The following is a 23,688-nucleotide window of genomic DNA, read 5'->3' as shown; positions in this document are numbered from 1 at the left end:
GTGGTGGTAGTGTTTTTATTGGGGTTTTTTTCCCCCATGTGATCTATTTGCCAAAATTTAAAAATAGAGAAGAGTCCTATAAAAATCTCTCATTTTGGTCTTTTTTGAGCAACTGGAAAATCTGATAACCATGGGCCTGTGTTCCCACATGGCGATAATCAGCTGGAACCAAGCAGCCGCGGTTTCCTTTAAACTGGACCTTTCTCTCAGTTCCCTCCCAACACACTGGCTTCTTACGTCCAGTTCATCTCATTCATGTATGCTGCTTGCTGGCTCATTCAGACATATGGCTTTGTGCCTCTGATTTAAGTATGACTTACGTATTCCTTGAAGGTGGACTTTTAATAAAACAAACTAAGTTCACTATTATTTTGTTTGTTATAGTTGTTGTGTTTTAATGTAACAAAATAGCCTCCTTCTAAAAAATATTCTATACTTTTAGACTTTCCCTCTTGATCCAAATAATGAACAAAATAAAATCAGATGTACCTTTTAGTATTTATTTGCTGATTAGCTCAGGAACTAAAGCACTGTGCTAATGACCTTAAGGTTATGGGCTAATTATAATACAATAGCACTAATTGTAACAATGCTTAAGCTCTGTTCCATTACCAAAAGCCACACACGAGACCAGACCAGTCTTATGAATGAAGGCAGGTTTTATCAGTCTGTTTCATTGCTGGAATACTTTTTGAATTACTTATTCAAAGCATACTCCCCTCATTATGTGGAATCATTTTAGTTTCATCTTATTGTATCGAGAGAGTAGAAATTTGGAAACAACCTTGTCATTTCCCATGGAATGGCCCCTCAATTAAAAACACAAAACAATTTTCCCCAAGGCAAGTATAGGGATCTACTTCTAAGAGTTTATACATTTGTTACAATGTGTTCAAAAATTTCCAGACTCCCAGAATTAGAGACAAATAGAATTGCATCTGTGATATTCTAAATCATCAAAGACTATGTCACGGCATCCTGATGGAAGGAGAGGCCACACAAACAATTTTTTTAATAATTTTTAAAATTTTGTTGAGAATGTTGCATTTTCAGTGATTCTGAGAAATTAATGAAAGATTATAATAAATTGATTATGTTGTATGATTTCATGTAACAGCAGTCAGCTCACCTAATACCTAATAATCTAAGCCTAAAAAATGTTTTAATATTTTTAATATTTTATGTTTTAATATTTTTATATATATTTTATATTTGTAGACATATATGTGTAGTATATTTCTATATTTTATATATTGATTTATATGTAATATGTGCATACACACACACACACACACACACACACACTACTCTAGACATACCAAGTGAAAGCCAATTCTCAGAGCTAGGATTCCAATTTCAGAAAAGACAAGGAATGACTTCCCCAAAATTCTTAGGCTTTCTTGCGAAGCCAAGGAATTCCTGTTGAAAGCCCACACTGGTGCAGCCACCCATTTATGTGGGAGTACTACACCTTGCGTAACAATTTTAAGCAATGTATGTGTGGTTTCCTTCGTCTTCTAATTTTAGGATGCAACCTTTATGATACCCTACATATTTTTAAGTATTAATCATCTCCTGGTTTGAATACAGCCTTTGTATGAGACATTTTATTACCTAATTTAATACCGTATTAATGACGTATTAGGAAATCAAGTGTGAGTATCTCAGTTTCATCATCCTAAAGTATATAGGCAACACCTGTTCACTTTCAACCTTTTTCCTCCTTTTTTGGGGCTTTCAGAAGACTGCTTGGACCCGATGTGTTCCAGCCATGGCATCTGCGTAAAAGGAGAATGTCACTGTTCTACTGGTTGGGGAGGAGTCAACTGTGAAACTCCACTTCCTATATGTCAAGAGCAGTGCTCAGGACACGGGACTTTTCTTCTGGACACTGGGGTGTGTAGCTGTGATCCCAAGTGGACTGGATCTGACTGTTCAACAGGTACACTGGAGTTACCTCCTTCTCTTCCTTCCTCCACTCCCAAATTCTAACTGGCCTTTGCCTTAAGGTAGAACTTGTTAAAGTCTGGGTTGTATGACTTCATGGGTCATAAAGGACTTCCAAGTATTTCCTAGGCTAGCATTTTACTGGGTTTTCATATGCAACATGCTACTGGGCTTCTCCTTGTATTCTCCGTTGTAGGTCTGTACTTGAAGCTCTGTCCTCATTCTGTATTCTCCCACAGTTTTGTCTTTCCCTGAGCCTCCTACCATCAGTTCTATACAGGTTATTTCAAAGCTGTATCTCCCCCCAAATAATCCTTCACTTCTAGTCATCTGCTGAGTATTTCCACTGGGTGTTCCATCACTTAGAAACAGAACTTAGCTCAGGAACTCTATTTATACATTGCCATATTGCCACCCAATTGCTCTTCCCACGACTTGGCTTTCCTTTTCCTATTCCTTACCTTAAAATCAGCTCTAGGTCTCCCCTGTCTAGAAATAAACTTCAGATATCCTAGCCTGTTATTAAAAGCCCACCACAGATTCTCCCAAACCTCTGTCTCCAACCTGTCTTCTACTTCTGCTCCTCGCATGAATCCCTCCTTCTGTGAATGTACTCTGTATGCTCTGCCCCTTCCCAGGGCATGCCACGTTCACACTTTTCTCCATGCCCTTTCCCCGGTGGGGAATGCTGGTACCTTTCTAACCTAGGAAAATCCAGCCCGTGGGTGCCTGGGTAGCTCAGTAGGTTAAGCGTCGGACTCTTGATCTCGGCTCGAGTTCTCACGGTTCATGCATTCAGGCTCCATGTCGGGCTAGGCACTGTCAGTGCGGATCCTGCTTGGGATTCCCTCTCTCCCTCTCTCTGTCCCTCCCCTGCTCATGCTCTCTCAGTCTCTCTCAGAATAAATGGATATACTTAAAAAGAAAAAAAATCCAGCCCACCCACCAAGACCAACTACAGTTTTTGCTATTCTATAAAACCTCTCCTGATCACATCAAGAGGATCCTCTGAAATCCCACCGTACGCATTGCTAGACAGTAAAAATGGCATCGTGATGTAGGTATTTGTGTACGTGATTTGTTTTTCTGCCTAAACTAAAAATAATGGGTAGTTCTTTATACTTTGTTTTCTTACCCTTGGACCATGTGCTCATTCAATGAGTAGAATGAACAAATAATAACTCCTACAGAACCTCTGCCTGTGAATTTTGTTGAGAATGTAAAATGACATGTGGTAAACGGGAAAGATTAGGAGCTCGGTGGGACTTTTTGTACCACAGAATTAGTTTATGAACCAAAAAGTCTCCAAACCTGTGCTGTAAAGAAATGAGAAAGCCCCTCTGTTAAGAGAATTAAGCCTAACATAATACTTTACTGTACAAAATTTTGTTGCCTCACATACAAGTAATATGGGAGAGAGGATTGCATTTTACACTTTCAGAAATGGGTAAAATGATAAATTTTAACTAATAATAACTAAACTATAGACCTTAAAATTCTTCATTTATATACTTAGCAAATGCATGTGTGCCTGCTACGTGCTTGTCATGGTGCTTGGTGCTGGGGATGTGGTGGCAAACAAGATGGATGTGGTCCTTGGGCAAAAGGAGCTTCCAGTCTAGCGGAAAAGACACTTAGAACAAGCTAGAAGATGGTTACAAAAAGGAAGTAATTGGGTATTATGGGACTTTATAGTATGGCTCTAGGCTGACTATTCATTTATTTGCTACATGTCATTGACCACCTTCCATTCCTTCATGTGTCAGATATAGTATGTCCGGAGCTTCGAATTTAAAATAAGATTAACGTTTGTGTTGTTATTAAAGCACACACTCACATAACAATTATTATGTAATAGGCGCTCTTCTTTAAATTTTGTTTTACAGCTTATTTACTCATTTTGGGAGGGGTGGGTAGGGCAGAGAGGGAGAGAGAGAATCCCAAGCAGGCTCTGCGCTGACAGCACAGAACCATGAGATCACGACATGAGCCAATATCTAGAGTTGGGACGCTTAACCGACTGAGCAACCCAGGCACCCCTAATGGGCAATATTCTAGGTGTTGTACATATATTCGTTTAATCTTCATAACAACTCTGTGAGATAAGTACTATAAGTGTGCCCATTTTACGAACAAGGAAGCTGAGCCACAGAGAGGTTAAATAACTTGCCCAAAGTCATCCGTATAACAAGTAATAGAGCCGGAACTTGGGCTAATAAGCTATTCTGGCTTCACGTTCTGTACATCTAACCACTGTCCTGTCCTGTCCTGTCCTGTCCTGTCCTCTAGAGGCCTGTGACCTAATTCACTGTATAAAAAAAGTATTATTGGACTGTGCTGCAGAACACAAAAAGGGGACAGTAGGGTATTTCTGTGAGAAGAGGCCCCATAGTCAGGGAAGACTTTGAAGGAGTCAACATTTGAATCCACATTAGAAAGATGATCACATGTTCATCACGTGGACAAGAGGGGAAAGAACATTCCAGGCAGATGGAGTAACTTAAAGAAATAGAGCTATGAATGCAAATGCTACGACTGAGGGTTTGCTAGTCCTTGGGCATAGCTGCAGCCTAGAAATCCAAGAGGAGACAGGGGCAGGGCTAGAACACAGGGAGTTGGGTTTACACACCATGCTAAGGGATTTGCATTTCCCCTTGACACAGTAGGAAGCCACCAAGTGGTTTACAACAAACTGCATGGGAGATAGACCACTCTTTCAGGAACCGGAGAGGAGGTGATGCCTGACCTGGGGGCCTAAGGGACAAGGACGATGTGATGATTAGAGTTGCCCAGGAGTGGAGTGCTGGGGAGGGCTGGAGCTGACACACCGCGCTTGCGAGAATAGCGAGGCGGAGACATACCAGAAAGGAGTTACCACAGCAGATGAGGGACAGAGAGGAGCCAAAGATAACCACCCTGAATCGCTAGGTAAAAGGAGGCACCACCAGCTGACACCAAACAAGCACACGCAGAGGGTGGCTGGCGTCAGTTAAATAGACTTGATTTCTGCTCAGGGCATGATCTCGTGGTTCGTGAGTTCAAGCTCACGTCGGGCTCTGTGCTGACAGCTCGGAGCCTGCTTGGGATTCTGTCTCTCCCTGTCTCTCTCTCTCTCTGCCCCTCCCTGACCCTCAAAATAAATAAATAAACATTTTATTTTATTTTTTACCTTTTTATGAAATGTTTTTATTTATTTTTGAGAGACAGAAAGAACACAAGCAGGGGAGGGGTAGAGAGAGATGGAGACACAGAATCCGAAGCAGGCTTCAGGCTCTGAGCTGTCAGCACAGAGCCCGACGTGGGGCTTGAACCCATGAATTGTGAGATCATGACCTGAGCTGAAGTTGGATGCTTAACCTACTGAGCCACCCAGGCACCCCAATAAATAAATTTTTTTTTAAGCACAGTCAAAAAGCCAGGTTTGGGCAAAGAGACAGGACCTGGTGAGGTCAGTTTTGGACGTGCTAAGTTAGAGATGCCTGCAGAAGATCTGGGTTGGTATGTCCCGTGACAGATTGATACTCAAGAATGGAATTTATGGGAGAACTCTGAACTGGAAACAAATATTTGGGATATAGTTCAGACCTTAGGAATGCACATTATTGTCCAAGAAGAGTGCAGAGAATAAGAATGAAGAAAGTCAAGACCCTAGAGAACACCAATATATAATATCTTTACCATGAGAGGGTTCCTAACATTTTGTCAAAAACTGGCCTCTTTATATAAGACTTAATAAGCATTTATTGTTTGAATAGTGAATATGTATCATACAGTTTCTCCCTCAGGCCACTCACATCCTTCATGTGTCCTTCCTGATGCCACAGAATTGGGTAAAATTTTTGGCAATACACCTCTTACCAATTGTACCAATTCAAATATTTGTATTTCCAATGAGTCAACGTGAAATTCCGTGTGCTGAGAGTTTCTCTTTCCACAGCCCACCCCTTCCACCTAATACACAAAGACATGCACCAGGCCTGTCAGCAGAAATGACTCAGAAGGGGAGGAAAAGGCTAATTATGAACATGCCTCTACACTTGCCCCCCTTGCACATGAAGTACCCCAACCCTATGCTACGCCTCCCTCACCTCACATCACCCTTACCCATCCAAATAAATCACATGGTCCTCACCATGCGTGAGAGCCCCCCAGTGTGAGAGCCCCATAGAAGATTAGGTCTGGAAGAAAATGTACAGATGTCTGCCTCAATGTTTCATAGATGTGGTGGCCTCTGGGCCACCTGCCTCAGCATCAGTAGGGATTCTAATACTCGGCAGCACAGACAGGTGAAGCAGTTTGCCCAGAGGTGAAAGCCACTGAACTGGTCTAACCTCCTCATTGAATTGTTCATTTCCCCTATTATGTCCCTGTCCTCATGTGAGGCGATGAGATACTTCGTGATCAAACGTATCTATAGCTGGGGAGACAAGTGTGAACAAAGATTTAAAATACCTCTCACTAAGCTATAAGAGAGAGAGGTGCAACGCACAAGGTGTATTTAGCCTCACTCGAAGGTCTAGAACGTAGTCACAAAAGACCACAGCCCTGAAGGGGACTGTATACCACACCTAGGAGTTTAGACTTGATCCCGAGGACAATGGGAAAGCCACTGAGGGGGTTTAAAGAGGTTAGTGTCATGACTATTTACATTTTAGAATGATCACTCTGAATATAAAAAAAAGTGAGGTAAAAAGTAAAGAAAAGTTGATATAAGGGAATTTACACACAGATGGAGATGAAAGGATGGGTATGAGAGAAGCTAGGAAACAGGACTTGGTTACTGGATACGTGCCAGGGGAGGCAGGAATTTTCACGGACTCTGTGATGTCCATGGTGGGAGACTGGATAAATGGTGAACACCGCTAACAGAGAAATGAGTTACTTCTCTACTAAACAAATTTTCATTGAGCACCTACTATGTGCAACATGCTAGGATCTTGAGGATCAGTGAGGAAAATAAAGATTCCTGCACCAGCGGCGCTTGCAGTCTGGCAGGGGTGAGACAAGTGGTAAACAGTGAAGATGTTTCAAGTTTTTGAAACATGAGCAAACCGAGGGCCGGAGAGGTGAAAGAAGCCATCCAAGACCAAAGACCTGGCCAGTTGCAGGCAAACCTACAAGTAGGAGCCAGTTCTGCTGATTTCATTTTGTGTCTGGAGTTCTTTTCAGCCCTCCATCCTTACCCCCACCAGAGAAAGAAGGAAGAGTTAGACAAGGAGCCGGCACTCAGGTGAATAGATGAGCTTACGGAGAAGGTCAGGTTCAAGGAGATGAAGGGCATCAACTATCAAGTGCATGAATGATACATTTTTGTCCAGAGATCCCGGACTAAAGCCACACTCATCCATTCTGGGTCCGATAGAAAAAGAACACTAGAATCATCTCTTGCTCAAAGAAGCAAAAGGGTGGATAGGTATGACCCCAAACTCAGCAGGCTCACAGGCAAAAGCCTTCCTAATAAAACTACCAAATTGAAAAATAGGGGCAGGAAATGCCTTGCAAATCTCTAGTGTCATGGTAGGAATAGTCCTTCTGTGATTTTTAAGCTCCATAAAGGTTGTTCCCACAGAGCATATTTAACCATCAAGATGATCTCACTGTGCAGACTTTTAATTGAGTGTGCTCAGTACAGGAAGCAATTTAACATCTGATTCTTATAATGGATCATGTCATTTCAAAGGTGGATATGCTCTTTGCCATTGATCATTTTCTTCCTCTAAGCGCATGAAGCTTAGCTGTTAGCATGTTAACTGTGCTGCTCCGATACCAAAAGGACCAAGTGAATGGTTTACTGATTATTTTCAGTCTGTCTTCCAAATACATTGAGTATTGTCACAGCACCATAGTGATGCTTGATAGAGGCATCTTTCACCTGAGGGTCTCATGGTACTTCACAGAGGTTAACTCATTAGTCTTTAAAAACTACCTCGAGAGGAATACAATCAAAGCTTGTCATACCATGGTTGAGATTTGGATATACCACAGGTCAGACCATACTCCCTTAAAACGTAACTCCTTGCCATGAAATCTCAGTAACACATTTAGCCTGCACTAAGGATATTGGCCCTAACCTCTACTATCATCATTTTAAAATGCACCTACTATATTCCTCTCATAAAATCTGGCATCTCCTGGTCACGTAGTCTTTGAGGGGGAACATAAAAGCAGAGTTTAGAGCTTTGATGAAACCTATCCTTGATGAAACTTCCTCTGAGCCACCCTGTCTGTTGTTACTCACAGATAACTGACAGCGAAATTCATAGAAGGTAAGCATTCACATAGAGAGGACAACTCTTGCTCTTCTCTGCTGTGATCCTCTCTCATTATACTGTACCTTAGAAGTAGATTAATCATCTAGAGAGACATGGAACATTCGGCCCTGAGGTATTCCTGAACATTCTATTTGCTATACAGCAGAAACCATATGAGGTACTATCATTTTGTACCCCGTCCAAGCAGGGTTAGTTCCTGAAGATCCCATAAGGCTTCGTTATAAGGATATTTGTTTTCAGCCTAGCTTATGACATGTGGTCACCTTGTCCATCAGAGAGATGACAGTATATGTATGTGTGTGTGTGTGTGTGTGTGTGTGTGTGTGTGTGTTCGTGGCACAGTGACCTTGAGTAACTCACTTAACTTCTTTGAGTCTCACCTGCTTCATTTGTGAAATGGTAGGTTAGCCAAATGGCCTTTGAGGCCCCTTCCAACACTGAAATCTATGATTCTTGATCCTGTATATTGAGCTTTTGACACTGATTATGAATGGTTCGTGGATACAGTCCATAAACTCTCTTAACTCCATATTGTTTATGGTGAGAAAATATTAATTGTAAATAGTTTTGTTTTTATTATAAAGACATCCACACTTTGATATATAGACCATGTTGTTCTAGAATTTACTTCTACTTCCAGAGGCACACACACACACATACACATATATGCATAAATGTGTGTGTGTGTGTATGTGTGTGTGTGTGTGTGTATCTTCATTGTAACAATGTCTCATTATGTTTTTAAGTGTTCCCTAATGGATGGTGATATGCATCTACTAATAAAACAGATAATTAGTGGGGGAAGTTGTAAGAGGCTCATATAATTATTTTTGCTGGGGAAACTTTCCTTGATTATACAAGTAGCATATGCTTTAAAAAAAAACATTATTAGTTTTCCCCCTTATTGAAAATCCCAGTCATCAAAAGATTTTCATCTGACTGTACATGTCTACCATATACAATGTACCACTTTTCTGCAATTTCAAGGAATTGATCAGACCATTTGAAATGATTAGTGTGTACACTGTATTTTTCCTACAGACATTACAGTAGCAGCAGGGTCATAAATGCCATTTGATAAAGAAGCTTTGTTCAAAATGTAATGCACATACTATGGGCACAGCTATGTAGCCATCCATCATGCCAGTGAAGAGAAAAATCTTCGCATGTAGAAGAAAACTAGAATTTAGCATCTTCAATAGAAGACAGATAATTAACGTAACAAGATTAGGTGCCTCATGTTGCAGGTACTTTTCCCTATTCAGTTTTGAACTGAATTTCTTAGGAACTGTAGCTGAGCTCTCAGAAGAAATGTTTCTGTTAGTGAACAAACAATGTTAGTATATCATAATGCTACAAATTCCCTGTACTTAAAGAAAAGCTCAAATATAGACACCCAGTCACTGAATTATGATAGGTTTTAGAGTGATTTTTAGCAACAAGGACAAAAAGCTTGTGACGAATCCTTATATAGGCTTAATTAATTTGCTATTCAAAGTTTGACAGTCTGTGATCAAATTTATTTTAAAGTAAATCTTTTTCTACTCCGTAAAATAATAAAGAATAAACCTTCAGGTGATGCTGATTTGATTGAGTTAAACAAAAGACCCTGCTTGATACAGTGGCTACACCATTAATGCTACAGTGAGGTGAAAGCATTAACTCTAGATTATTGAATCAGTAAGTGAAGTTCATTGGTGGCACTAGAAATACAACCCAAAAGCATCCTTAAGAGAATTACAAGTCAAATTAAGCGTGTAAGACTAAATCCACAGATTTATCTTTGGGAGGTAGGTATGAAGTAGGGGAAAAAAATCACACTATTATCATGATTTCCTAGCAACACATCCTACTCAGAGATGATTTGTCACCCCCTAAGCCTTTTTTTTGTCTCAAGTGAAAATAGAAATTGTGCCTAAAAAATATGCTCCTATTCAAAATTCCTTATCTTTATAAAAGAGAGTTCATTTAATGGCCATTAGATTGTATATGTAGTCAGGTGATGTGATTCAAAACACATCAAATATCAAATGTTTTCCAAATACATCTTTTCCATTTTGTTCTGAGACAATAAAAACCACACCTGTAATGCCATCATCATTAGCAGGCAGCAATGCAAAAATCCAGGGAAACTTTTGACAATTTGACAAGTTTGAACTGAGAGGTAAATTTGCAGCTGCCTCTCTGTAAATCTGAGCTAACTCTACCAACTGTTCCAGGACATTAAAGCTTTAAAATTGTTTTGCAAACCAGAGACATATTTAAATAAGGTGGCAACGGTGAGGCAAAAAATGGAAGGAAGCGTGAATGTGAGGATGTGTGCTTACTTACATGGTTAAAGTATAGTTAATAATAAGGAAGGCAGTTGGACAGATCGAGAGCAGCATCTAAAGAAAACAGGCAAATTCTGTGTTGGGCTTTGAATGAACTCCTCTCGTTTACTCAAACGCGAATTCTGAATCCCAGATTCATTTGCTATTTGGCCTTTTTCTTCATTGTTGTTTATCTCCATGAAGTGAAAGCAGAGCCAGCAAAGGGTCTACCTAAAAGGTGTATTTGACTCTGCAGTCCCCTGACCAGGCAGGAGGAGGTGGAAAGATTTCACAGTGGAGATGGCTGTGAAAGATTAAAAGAAGCTCGAATGCACTTGTGCAAAACTGGTGGCCAGGACATGAGGAACAGATCAAAATAAGTCCCAATTCTGCATGTCAAAATCAGACGATTAGAAATATTGAAGAGTATTCCATATAATTTCCCTGCCCCCCACCCCAAGAGATTGAATGACACTTTCATTCCTATAATAAAAGTATCCTACGTTTATCTGACGGTTTTGATTTTTTCTTCAAACACTTGCCTGCTCATTTTCCTCATTTCATCATTATGGACATAATATGGGGTCAGTATTAGAGTTTGGACTACACATTGATCTGTGATTATACAAAATACCCACAAAATACCTGAAGGACTGTTCTATATATTCTGAGTCACTGGAGAGAAGTAGAAGAGGAATAGGAAGGACAGAAATTAGTCTTTCGTTAAACAGTAAGGACAATGCATTTTCACCTGGAAATCTCGTAAGGTGGAGCTCACAGAAATTCTGAATGGGTACTTGGATCTGCTATAAAGACCTTGACTTGTACCCGGGCTTCCAAATTCCCAGGAACCTAGCAAAAAGGTTTCTATTAGTCTCATAATGTCCATAAGGTATAAGTCGAGTAGGTAATAGTTTCCTCATTTTGTAATTGAAGGCACTAATTTGCTTGGAGACACAGGACAACTTACTTTATTTTGTATGTTTCAGAGTTGAGGCTCACAATAGAATTCACAACCCAATGTCCCATCCTAAAGATCAGTGCAGATTAATTTTTTTAATCTTGTTTGTGAGTTGCTGAGTTTCTTGAATGTAAAGACCCTTCTCTTTCATTAGTCATAGAAAATGTTTAGTCATTATCTCTTTAAATCTTGATTTTGCCAATTCTCTATTACCTAATGTTGGAAGTTCCATTAGACTGTCCCACCCTGCCATTTACTTCTTTTTCTTATTTTCCATTTCATTGTTATAGGTAATTTCTTCAAATTTGTCTTCTGACTCACAAAATGTCTCTTCAGCTCTGTTTATTATGATGTTTAACCCTTCCACTGAGTTTTTAATTTCAGTGATTACTTTTCTAAAATTTTAACTTAGTTTTTTTTCCAAATATTCCTCATTAGTTTTTGGTAATCCCTTCCTCTTTAATACTGTTTGTGGTTACTCTCTTTTCTTTAAACATATGAAACATAGTTATTTTGTATGCTGATAAGTGCAGCGTGTCAACTGTTTGTGGGTCTGGGTCTATGGTTTCTATCAACTCTTGCATAGGATGGCTTCCTTTCTTGTTTCTGCTCTTTTTTATTGTGAGTTCAAATATGTTGAAATTCTCTGAGTCCTGTGTGAAGAAAATATTCATCTGGGGAGGATTTACGTTTGTTTCTGTTAGGAACCCATCTCCTACAGATCAGGGTAAACTTTAAATTTAAAATCTCAGGTTGCAGTTTTTTGACCATACAAATAGTATAAATTCAGGCCCTAAGCACACATGAAACTTGGCGAGTGGCCATGAAATCTCAGAGGAAGTTTGTTATTTAATATCTTCAGACCTAAGCCTGAGACAGATGATTTTCTTCTAGATTGGTTTTGAATATGGATCCCCATTCCTGCATAGGCCCGAGGTTTAGGTAATAATCTGTTCCCCACTCTGGACCCTTACCAGAACTCTACATACAGGAGATACCTCCAGTGTCCTGGTAAAGCTTTGACTTTCAGTGTAATCTTAGGCAAATCAGCCACTGTTGGTCTCAATTTATACATCTGCAAAATGTGTTTTTCAGCTCAGTTCACGTTTAAATCTCCTTCTTAGTAATTTACATTTTTTTACTCTAAATTGAGAACAAGTTTTAAGTTCCAGTTAAATCAAGAATTCTTTCTACTAAAGTATGGGTAAACACATTAGAGTCCAACAAACTTAAAAGAGTTCATTCCATGCTAGCAAAATGGTTCAGTTAATGTGCATTAGAAGAACATTCTGAGAAGTATTGTTCAAAAAATACTTCTGAAACCATAACAGTCAAAATTACCAGTGGAGTCAAGAGTAAACAATTTCAGCAATAAAAGAGAACTTCCCACACTTATCTGCTCGGTCCATTTATTTTTAAAATTTTATTCTGCATGTCAAGCAACGTGAATTTAAAATACTGTAAATGCCATTGCCTACTTTCTTTTACAACAGGCTCCCCTTTGTGCATTTCTTCTTTGACAAACTTATTGGCATAATCATGGAATGTTTTTACTCTATCAGATTTTAGAGATCACCTAGTTTTGCCCCCCCCCTCCTTTTGTAGAAGAGAAAACTGAGGCCCAGAAAGGTTGAATGACTTGTGTTAGGTCATGCAGCTAATTCAGCCCATAGTTAATACGAGAGACAGGTCTCAGGATTTCCGGCTTAGACCTTTAGTTCAATATACTATTCAGAGAAGTTTGTTCAAATTCAGATAGTACCTTTCCATTGTCAGCACTAACACTGAATCTAGAAAAATGGCGATGAACATATGTAGGGCAGCGTCCTGGTACCTCTTCTTTGACTGTCAGAAAGTTATGAGGATTTTCAGAGATTCAGCATAGAAAAAATTCAGACAGGGGTGCCTAGGTGGTTCAGTCAGTTGAGCGTCCACAATTTGGGCTCAGATCATGATGTCACGGTTCATGGGTTTCAGCCTATATCTGGCTTTGTGTAGACAGCCTGGAGCCTGCTTAGGATTCTCTCTCTCTGTGTCCCTCCCCCGTTTGCACACACACACACTCTCTCTCAAAAATAAATAAATCATTACAAAAATAAATTTAAAAAAATCACACAGAAGTGAACTCAGATCCCAGCTCTGCTTCTAAGTTACTGTGTGACCTTCACTAAGTTACTTGGTTTTTCTGAGCTTCTCCTGGAAAATGGGGAAATAATTCTTACTCTGTAGGGTAGTTGTAAGGGTTAAATGAGATAACATATGTGAAACACCTAGCAGAGTGCTTCTCCCATCATAGACATTAAATTATAATAATAAATGGTAGCTATTATTGTCATTATATTTCAATTCTCATTGTAAAGACACATTTCAAAGACAAATCTTTTTAAGTAGAAGATAAATTAGTAGCTGTCTCAAGAAATTCATTTTCAGATACTGTAAAGCTGAATTAATTTAAAGGAGTGTGAAAATTCTTTCTACTCCAAAGTCATTGCATTCTTTTGTTCCTACCTAAATGGTGGTGTTTCCTGTGTTTATGGGATAGATGTTTTATGGAAAAGTTGGCTAAAAAGTAGTTGTTCTATCTTTTCACTCCCTTTCCTTCAAGTTCTGCTATTCATTATAAAATCACAGTCCAGGAAAATTTATATTCCTGGTTATGTCAGATAAGATTAGAGTTCAGTGACAGGAAATACCTCCCTCAAGGAAAAAAAAAAAGACTGGCTTAAGGAAGATATGAGTATAACCTTCCTCTTACACGAAAGAAATCTAGAAATAAGCAGTCCAAACCTTGTGTGATGACTCCAGAAAGCTTCTTGCTTATACCTCTACTACCCCTAGGATGGGGCCTTTATTCTCCTAGAATACAATGGCCTCTAGTGTTCCAAGTTACCACATCTTGGTTCCAGGAAAAATGAAGGATTAGGGAGGAGGGAAAGAACCTGTCCCCTCTCTTTTAAGGAGACCTCTTTGAAGCTACTGCTGGAAACATGCATTTATATCTCATTGACCAATAACTAAGTCACATGATCACACCTAGATACAAAGGAAGCTGAGAAATGTAATCTTTATTTGAGGAAGTTATGTGCACAGGTAATTAACATCAAATTTTGCTGTAGTTTTCTAGCTCCCAACCAACAAAACAGCATAACGTGATCAGTTCCGTGGTAGTGACCACTGTGTCCCCAACATAAAGGCAAGCCCATAGCTCCACAGAAATAAAACTTCTCTTTGTCTTGAGAGCAGTGAAATACTTCAACTATTGATCTTCTTCATGATTTGGTATGGAGAACCAATTAAAGTATTTCCTTACTAGTTTTTTCTATTTACTTCATGTTGAAATGATAATACTTCGGATATATTGGGTTAAATAAATACAAAACTCAATATTAGTATTTAAAATAATTTCACCTGTATTTTTAAGAATTTTAGTGTAGCTACTAGAAAATTTAAAACTATTCATGTGGGTGTACCTGGGTGGCTCAGTAGGTCAAGCCTCTGACTCTTGATTTCGGCTCAGGTCATGATCTCACGGTTTGAGAGTTAGAGCCCCGCTTCAGGCTCTGTGCTGACAGCATGGTAGGATTCTGTGTCTCCCTCTCTCTCTGCTCTGCCCCCACTCATGCTCACTCTCTCTCTTTCTCTCTTTCTCTCTCTTTCTCAAAATAAATAAACATTAAAAAATAGAAAAATAAAATTATTCATATGGCTTGCATTTCAGGCTCATATTATATTTTTGTTGGACAGCACTGCTCTGACATATGGCAGTATTAAGTTTAGCCTGCAAAACAAAACCAAATGTATCTTCTAAACTAAACTGATTATACTCAAATACTAAGGTACCTGAACAAGGAAACTTATAGTATAGGATTGTTGGCAAAGTCAGTTATATGTGGAGAATGTCTACCAAAAATTATGATTTTTGGTTTTAGTATAATTGACCAAGAATCTTTCTTGGCAATAATAAGACAGCAAGGGTGACCATTATTAAAACCACCTCCAGTTTATGACAATAAAACTATAGTAAGGAAACATAAAAGTATGATTTTATTTATATTTTCTAAGACAGGAGAAGCATCAACTAATTAATAAAGTTCTACAAATTACAATAAAAAATACAAATGTGGGCCAATCGTAAAATAATTAAATGCCTGATGATAACCTACTTCTTGTGTAGAACATAAGCCTGAGATCTTATAGATAAAATATCATGTAAATAGGTTTATAACTTGGGTGGAGTAAAGAGGTTTTATGTAATCAAATGAGAGCACTCTTGGTCCACCCAGAAAACCTATAGAGATAATAAACTGGAAAAGATTAGAGCTTGTCATTCAGAGTGGATCTTGGATGGTTCTTAGGCCATGAAATCTTCCTCAGATGTTTTATTTAGCTTGTTTGCAAAATCATGTGTGTTATATGAAGGAGAATTACTAGGATGGAGGCAGGCTGCCCAGGCTCACCAAGTTATCAGTTGGCATCTGAGCTGCCATGACCTCATTGACCATATTTGTACTTCGCATAACTGTCACGGAGCCTGGCCTCTTTATGGGATGGAACAACCAAACTCCTATCTTTCCACAAGGTCATTTTAAATAGGAGTTTTTACTTAGCAATGAACCTTTTTTATTTAGATTTTGGTTAGTTAACATACAATGCAATATTGCTCTTAGGAATAGAATTCTGTGATTCATCATTTCCATACAACACCCAGTACTCATCCCAACAAGTGCCAACCCGTCTAGCCTCTTCCCCTGCCCACCTCCCCTCCAGTTTGCTCTCTATCCTTAAAGTCTCTTCCAGTTTGCCTCCCTCTCTGTTTTTATTTTATTTTTTCTTCCCTCCCCCTGTGTTCATCTATTTTGTTTCTTAAATTCCACATATGAATGAAATCATATATTTGTCTTTCTCTGATTGACATATTTCACTTAGCATAATGCACTCTAGTTCCATCCACGTTGTTGCAAATGGAAAGATTTCATTCTTTTTGATTGCCGAGTAATATTCCACTGTGTTTATATATCATATCTATAATGAACTTATCAAACTCAACACCCAGAATACAAATAATACAGTGAAAACATGGGCAGAAGACAGGAAGAGACACTTTTCCAAAGAAGACATCCAGATAGCTAACATATGAAAAGATGCTCAACATCACTCATCATCAGGGAAATACAAATCAAAACCACACTGAGATACCACCTCACACCGGTCAGAATGGCTAAAATTAAAAAGTCAGGAGACAACAGATGTTGGCGAGGATGTGGAGAAAGGGGAATGCACTCTTACACTGTTGGTGGGATGCAAACTGGTATAGCCACTCTGGAAAACAGTATGGAGGTTCCTCAAAAAAATAAAAATAGAACTACACCATGACCCAGCAATTGCACTACTATGTATTTATCCAAAGGATACAAAAATGCTGATTCGAAGGGGCACATGTACCCCATTGTTTATAGCAGCACTATCAATGATAGCCAAATTATGGAAAGAGCACAAATGTCTCTGTCTAACATTCTTGTCAAATCAGATACTAGGACAGTAGAGACAGAGAGTATATCCATTTTAATTATCATAAATCCATTCATAATGGGAGCCGTATCTCACTTGAGTTGAAGGTTGAAGGTTGAAGGTTGAAATGGCCCTTGGGAATCAATAGACTAATAGATTGTAAAAGTCTCCCAGTCCATATCAGTCTTCCCAGCCTCCTTATATTGTTAGTCCAAAACTAAAATGCAAAAAAACTCCTGAATAGCCGTACCAAGGGTTAAAATAGTGAAGAAATGATTAATTTCTTACTTTTTCACAATATCCATCTTCAGCATCGTTGTGAGAAAAGAGAAGCTAATCTTAGTCGTGAATCCTATACAGCAAATAAAATCTATAATGTTGGCCTCCAGGCTAGATACAGAGTTTCTTGTAGATTTATCCCATATCTTACCCTTTAGTACCTGCAAGTTTGGTGCATAAATACATTTTTTATGTGTGAGGAAATTTCCTTTTGGGTTAATACATCTCTGTCTAAAAATATCTCTCTCTCTGAAAGATTAGTTCATGGAGAAGCAACCCACATAGTCCCTGAAGACTTTTGGTAGAAAGCAATAGAATCCACCACCATCCTAGAATTCAACTCCTAGCATCTGATTTAACTCTACCATAAGGAGCAGAGAATGGATAAAAGTTTAAAGATGATTTTAAAAGGACCATGTATCTAAGTGAACTGTGTGCACTTTGACAGGAGATATACAAGAGTAAAGGCAAATTATTTCCAGGTTGCCAAACTGAATCAAAGAGAAGATAGTCCAGTTACATAAGTCAAATATTCAATACCAGTTCACCTTACCTCTGCCAGGTCTTGTAGTTAATTGTTTCTTAGCTAAGTGGAGAGGAAAAGAGGCAAAACTCTCATATGTGGGAAGACCCCTGTGCTAAAAACAGGTCTCATGAAATGCTAAAACCAACCAAAAAAGGCAATGCAACAACAGGGTCTCTACCTATGGAATTCCAGCCTGGGATGTTCCAGAAAAATTTTAGCCATCAACGAACCCTTTGGTAATGCTAAAGAATCTATTGTGTGCAAATAACTATGCCCAATGTAATTAGTGTAGCATATCGCTCCTGAAGTTTCCACCCCCGTTGGACTAGCTCACCCTAATCTGGCAGACAAAACTTCTGGCTACAGTTTGTAAACCCCTATTTTTAAGAATGTATTAGACATACCTTTTCTGGCCTAGACAATTTGTATATAGTGGAGCTACTTGATGAATATAATGATGACTATGGCAATACTGATGATGATGATGATGATGATGATGTTACATTTATTGAGCTCTTACTATAAACATGCATTACAAATATTATCCATTTAATCTTCATGAAAGGTCAGTACTTCCAAAATATTTTCTGTACAGCTGTTTTCTGCAAGATGTTATAGACAAACAAAAAAGAGTCTGATGAAAAAAAATAAAAGGAGAAATACTGCATGTATTAACAGCTCCCACTTGGAAACTCACAAAGTACATTCTCATATTACAGAGTCTAAAACATCCCTGCATAAGGAAAGCTGTCTACGAGAGCTTCCCACAACACTTTGATCAGGAAGCCCAGGTTTTGCTTAAGATTTCTTCATATCCTATGGAACTGACAGTGTTCTTTGGAACGTACTTTGGGCAAAGTTACTATAAAATGCTATTGCCATTTTATAGGTAAGGAAATGAAAACCTAAAGAAATTCAGCAGGTCTATCTATTCCCAAAGCCCATACTCATCATGAACTCTAATGACTCAGATAATCACTATCATGGTACTACCAGTCTATTATGTTAAAGGTGCTTTATGTCTATTGTCTCTCACCCTTGTAATGATCTTGCAGTAAAAGCACTGTTATCCCCATTTGATAAGTGAAGAACCTGAGGCTCAGTTAGATCCAGTGACTTACCCAGACCTTGCCAAAAAAGAAGCTCATCCAGGACTGTCAGCAGGGATGTAGAGTTGGCTCGTTCTGTTTATATAGTGTTAAGCAAATTACCTAATTTCTTGAAGCTTCAATGTCCATATCTGTAAAATGGGCATAATACCTCTGGCACACCATAGTTATTTCAGCAAACTGTTTGTATTACACAGTCAGTAATAAGTGTAATCAAGCCAGTATGCTGTCAAATAAATGCATAGTAAGGCTTAACATCGGAAGTATGGTTCATGAATTTATTCATTGCCTCTGAGGTAGATATGAAATTGATATAGTCAAGTTTTTAGGCATCATTAGAGAAGGCAATTGAGGGCTAGAAAGTAGCAGACAGCCAAGTAAACCCCATGCCCAGTGAGGGAAGATATAAATTCTGTAAAGGTCACACTTTCAGATTCAATCAAAAGGTTCAGCACAGTGCACAGCAAAGAACACAGTTTGGAGTCAGATCTGAATATGATGCCACCTTCACCCCTAATTAGCCACATGACCTTAAGCAACTCATTTAACCTTTCTGAGCCACAACACCCATCTGAAAAGAGGGAATTAACACTACCTGGCAAGGTTGCAATGCAGATTAAATGAGATAATGTATGTAAAGACTCTAGCACTGAACCTGGCACTTATTACATGGTAGCTTTGGCCCCTAGGGCTTTGACTTTTCCCTTCAAGATCAGCATGCTTCAACCAACAAAAGAGAAATGTATCAATGAATGGGCATTGGCCTGGTCCCAGAAATGTGCCTGGTGCCCTCTACAACTTTAAGGGTGGTCTGGGGTGGAAACTGATGTTAATTACAGTCTTTTAAATATTAATCCTAAAGTGTCCTTAATTGCTGCAAGAGTGACATGTGTCACCGTGAATGAGGAATCCTGAGAGAATAAAGTAATCAAAAAAAAATTTTAAAGGCATTGGGGAAGGAAGATTTCCCAACTTTGGCAGCTGATTTACATCTATTAAACTGATATAACCAGGTGCAAAATCCTCAGGCAATATTTGAATATCGCTATTTTTTCCCCAAAAATTTCAAGCAAGGTATAAAATGTATGCATGTTTATGCAAATATCTTGTAGATGTGTTATAGATACAGTTGGGGAGGGCATTCCCCCCATTCTATAGAGGTTAGTAAAATATTCCAGTAGTATGCACTGATGACTGCTTTAAAAAAAGTGCATGTTTTGGGATGAGCACTGGGTGTTGTATGGAAACCAATTTGACAATAAATTTCATATATTAAAAAAAAAGTTGCATGTAGCATTTGATCTCCAAGCATGCACTTAAACCAGAAAGCCACTTAGTTGCACACTCATACAATCAAACACATTATCACACACATAGTCACACAAATGTGCATATGCTGACACAGTCATGCACACATGTACACTCATGCACGTAAACGATCCTCACACGTGCACATACATATACTCAGATTCTTGCACACTCACATCATCACACATACACACACTATTGCACATTCACGCATGCACTCAACCACATGCTTGCCCGCTCATGCACACCCATGCACGAACACACCCTTGCACACATTCACATACTCACACATTGCTGTTCTTACACACTAGGAGTTTGTGTCCATTTATAAAAAAGAGTGTCATTAGCTTGAATAAGAATAAAATTATCTTATAACAATACCCTACCTTAGGCTTGTTTTATATGCCCTTTGAACACTTAAGATTTTATTTACTTAGGTTACATTCTGCATCAGAGAGGGCAGACAATTTTAAAGGCTATACATTGTATTCAGGCCTTTTAAAAGTTAACTCTCATTCTGTCTCCAAATACAGAACATCTTTAAAACTGAAGTGCTTTGGGGAAAAAATGTAAAATTTTGTAATAGTTGTAAATTGGTATGTTCACTGTAAAGTAATTTAAAATCATTAGAATGATGCATTTTTTAAAGTAAGTGCTTCACAAGAAAATGAGTGAAGCAATATCACAGTATATTAATGGAGCTCGAGACATCTTAAATTGATTTTGAAATTAAACATCAAAAACTGCAACTGGAAAAAAAATAATTAGGGTAAACCATTATATAGCAATCAAAAGAAAAAAAAAAACCTCTTGAAATTTAGGAAATTGCAAATTAAGGGTGTCAGTCATCCTGATTTGGCAAGGGCAAGGATTGTCAATGAACAGAAAACGTATGCCTACTGAAAATACTCTTGAGGACTGAACTGTGCCCAGGGTTTGCTCCTCTCTTTTGGTTTCTCGTGTGGAGATTGCTGTTGCTTGTATTACATATCAGCGTGAGAGCTTCGTTCAGCAGAGGGCTCGCAGACCTTGTATCCGTGGAATACTTGACTGTGAGCCTTTTGCAGAGGAAGTTGGTGACATGAGACTGGGGGAAAGGGTCAGGCTCTTCATGTCCTCTTCTCCCACCCCTAAGATTCAACTGAACTGTATGAATTGCTGATACTCGATCTATAAGCATGACATTTTTATATGACTCAACCTAGTATTTTCAATCAAACTAGATTGGGGAGGAAAAGTTGTCATTATCTGGGAAATGGCCTTCTTATGCTGATCCCAGCAGTATACTGACAACAAAACTGATCTAAAAATCATTTCTGAGGCACATACCTAGTTATTTAATTGCTGTTAACTCATTCATTGAAAAAAATGGGAATAAAACGACCTGCCATACATAAATCAAAAGTTAGTAGGATAAAATTAAGTAGCAGGTATGTTTTTAAATAGTCCAAATTATGACACCAATAAACTTAAGTGCATCCTCACCTGTATGGATCTTTCATTTATTCAGACTATTTTCAGGTGTAAGCTAGCTCGCATAAAGGCTTTCTCCATTTTTAGTATCAGGGCCAAATACATATCAGTTTGAAATATCTCTATGCCGGAAGTATTCATCTTCAGCTGCCCCTGCATGAGAGGATTTAAGAAATCTTTTTCAACATTATCAAGATTTCTCTATTATATAAACTGAACCCAGTCTCTGCTAATACAGGTGCCTGTAGTTTTGTTCTATTCCTTTCTTCTGCTCCTGTCTCCTTGGGTTTCTGGCAACTCCTTATCAAATGGAGTGACAAGATGCATCTACCCCCTCCTTCTAGAGAACTCCTTATATTATTTGTTCTTCAGGGACATACTGGTGATATTTTGTACTTTGTTTGATTGTGACCTTAATCATTTCTCATAATTGTTTCCATATGATTTCAGGCCTGGAAAGAACTTTACTCAGGTTCTGTGTTAAGGCAACAGGCATAATTAAGCACCTACTATGTGCTGGATCCTATGTGCTATGGGACCAGGACATATAGACAGAATAGTAATCCAAACAGCACTTCTAGGCAGGAGTTTGGCAAGTGCGCAATGCTATTCACAGTAATTATTCAAAATAAAAAGGAATCATCCACAATGTAAATGTGCAGTAGTATCAGAATGGTTGGGTAAATTAGGGTGCATTTTGGAATATCATATTGCCATTGAAATGTTTACAAAGAATTTTTCATTTATATTAGAGAGTTCTTAAGATACAGGAAGTCCAAAGGCAAGCTAGAAAAAAAATGTGTGTCTTATTTCTAAACAAAGTACAGAAAGCACATAATAGAAGGAAAGATGCCAAAATATTGACAGTGCTTTTTGCTAGCTTGCTGGATGCTTTTCTCTTCCTTATCCCTCTCTGTATTAGGGACTCAGGGATTTAGGAATATAGAAAGCAACCTAATTTAAAATCCTGGCCAAAAAGATCCTTGAAGACAAGTTAAGGACCTTATTCATTTAGAGAAGACTTCCTAAAAGACGTCAAGTACTTGAAAAGCTTTCAGACAGAGCATGGTGACCAAATCTTCTCCAACACCATTTTAAAAGATAGAATAAAAAGACATAAGTAAAATACAGCAAGAGAAGTCAAGTTTTGACCATATGGGAGAATTTCAGTGGGGAAGAAGATAGTTTAAAAATCAGAATTGTTTGGGGTGCCTCGGTGGCTCAGTTAAGCATCCGACTTTGGCTCAGGTCATGATCTTGTGGTTCATGGGTTCGAGCCCCACATTGAGCTCTGAGCTAAGCTCAAAGCCTGGAGCCTGCTTTGGATTCTCTCTCTCCCTCTCTGTCTGTCCCTCCCCCACTTATTCTCTCTCTCTCTCTCTCTCTCTCTCTCTCTCTCTCTCTCTTTCTCTCAAAAATAAACATTTAAAATTTTTTTAAAAATCAGAATTGCTTATGATGGCAAACCATGGCATTTTATTTTTAGGAAGTTTGAACAACAATTTTTTCACATGCCTGTGAAGATTCAAGAACAATGCAGGAATTCTCCTGAAGATGGAAGGGTTAACTGATTTTACACTTGAAGCCCTTTGCCCTCAAAGCACATGGTACAACTCTGGTCTCTGAACATTACACCCTTTCCTGGGCACCATTCTGAGATCTGTTCAGACCCGTCTGGATAGTGTTTAGGAAAGCACATGGAAAAGATCCTCATTTCGCTAGTAACCAGTAATACAAATCAAAGAGAGATTTCTTTTTTCACTGCTTGTATTGGCATATTTGTCAAGAGTGTCAGGAAACAAGTATACTCTTGTGCTGCTTGTTGGGGTGGTAATTGGTACAACCTTTTTGTCAGTGCTCTCAAAATTTAAAATACACACAGCCTTCATCCCAGTAATTTCATTTCACATGTGCACAAAGAGACATTGCTTATGATAGAAAAAAAGTTGATAGACTATCTAAATGTCCATTTGTAAAGGATAAAACTATGGAA

At 38.6% G+C, this 23,688-nt stretch overlaps 1 protein-coding gene across 1 annotated transcript in view; it reads left to right on the top strand.

Moving 5' to 3' along the window:
• TENM1 (teneurin transmembrane protein 1) overlaps positions 1–23,688 on the top strand; it is a 768,359-nt gene that overhangs the window by 520,161 nt on the left and 224,510 nt on the right. Inside the window, exon 12 of the mRNA XM_043570666.1 lies at positions 1,742–1,942. Within this exon, the coding sequence (XP_043426601.1) occupies positions 1,742–1,942 (201 nt within the window). The remainder of the gene's footprint in view (positions 1–1,741; positions 1,943–23,688) is intronic.

The sequence above is a fragment of the Prionailurus bengalensis genome, chromosome X, assembly GCF_016509475.1.
Source record: "Prionailurus bengalensis isolate Pbe53 chromosome X, Fcat_Pben_1.1_paternal_pri, whole genome shotgun sequence".
NCBI classification, from domain to species: domain Eukaryota; kingdom Metazoa; phylum Chordata; class Mammalia; order Carnivora; family Felidae; genus Prionailurus; species Prionailurus bengalensis.
This window is presented reverse-complemented; position numbering and strand designations above follow the sequence as displayed.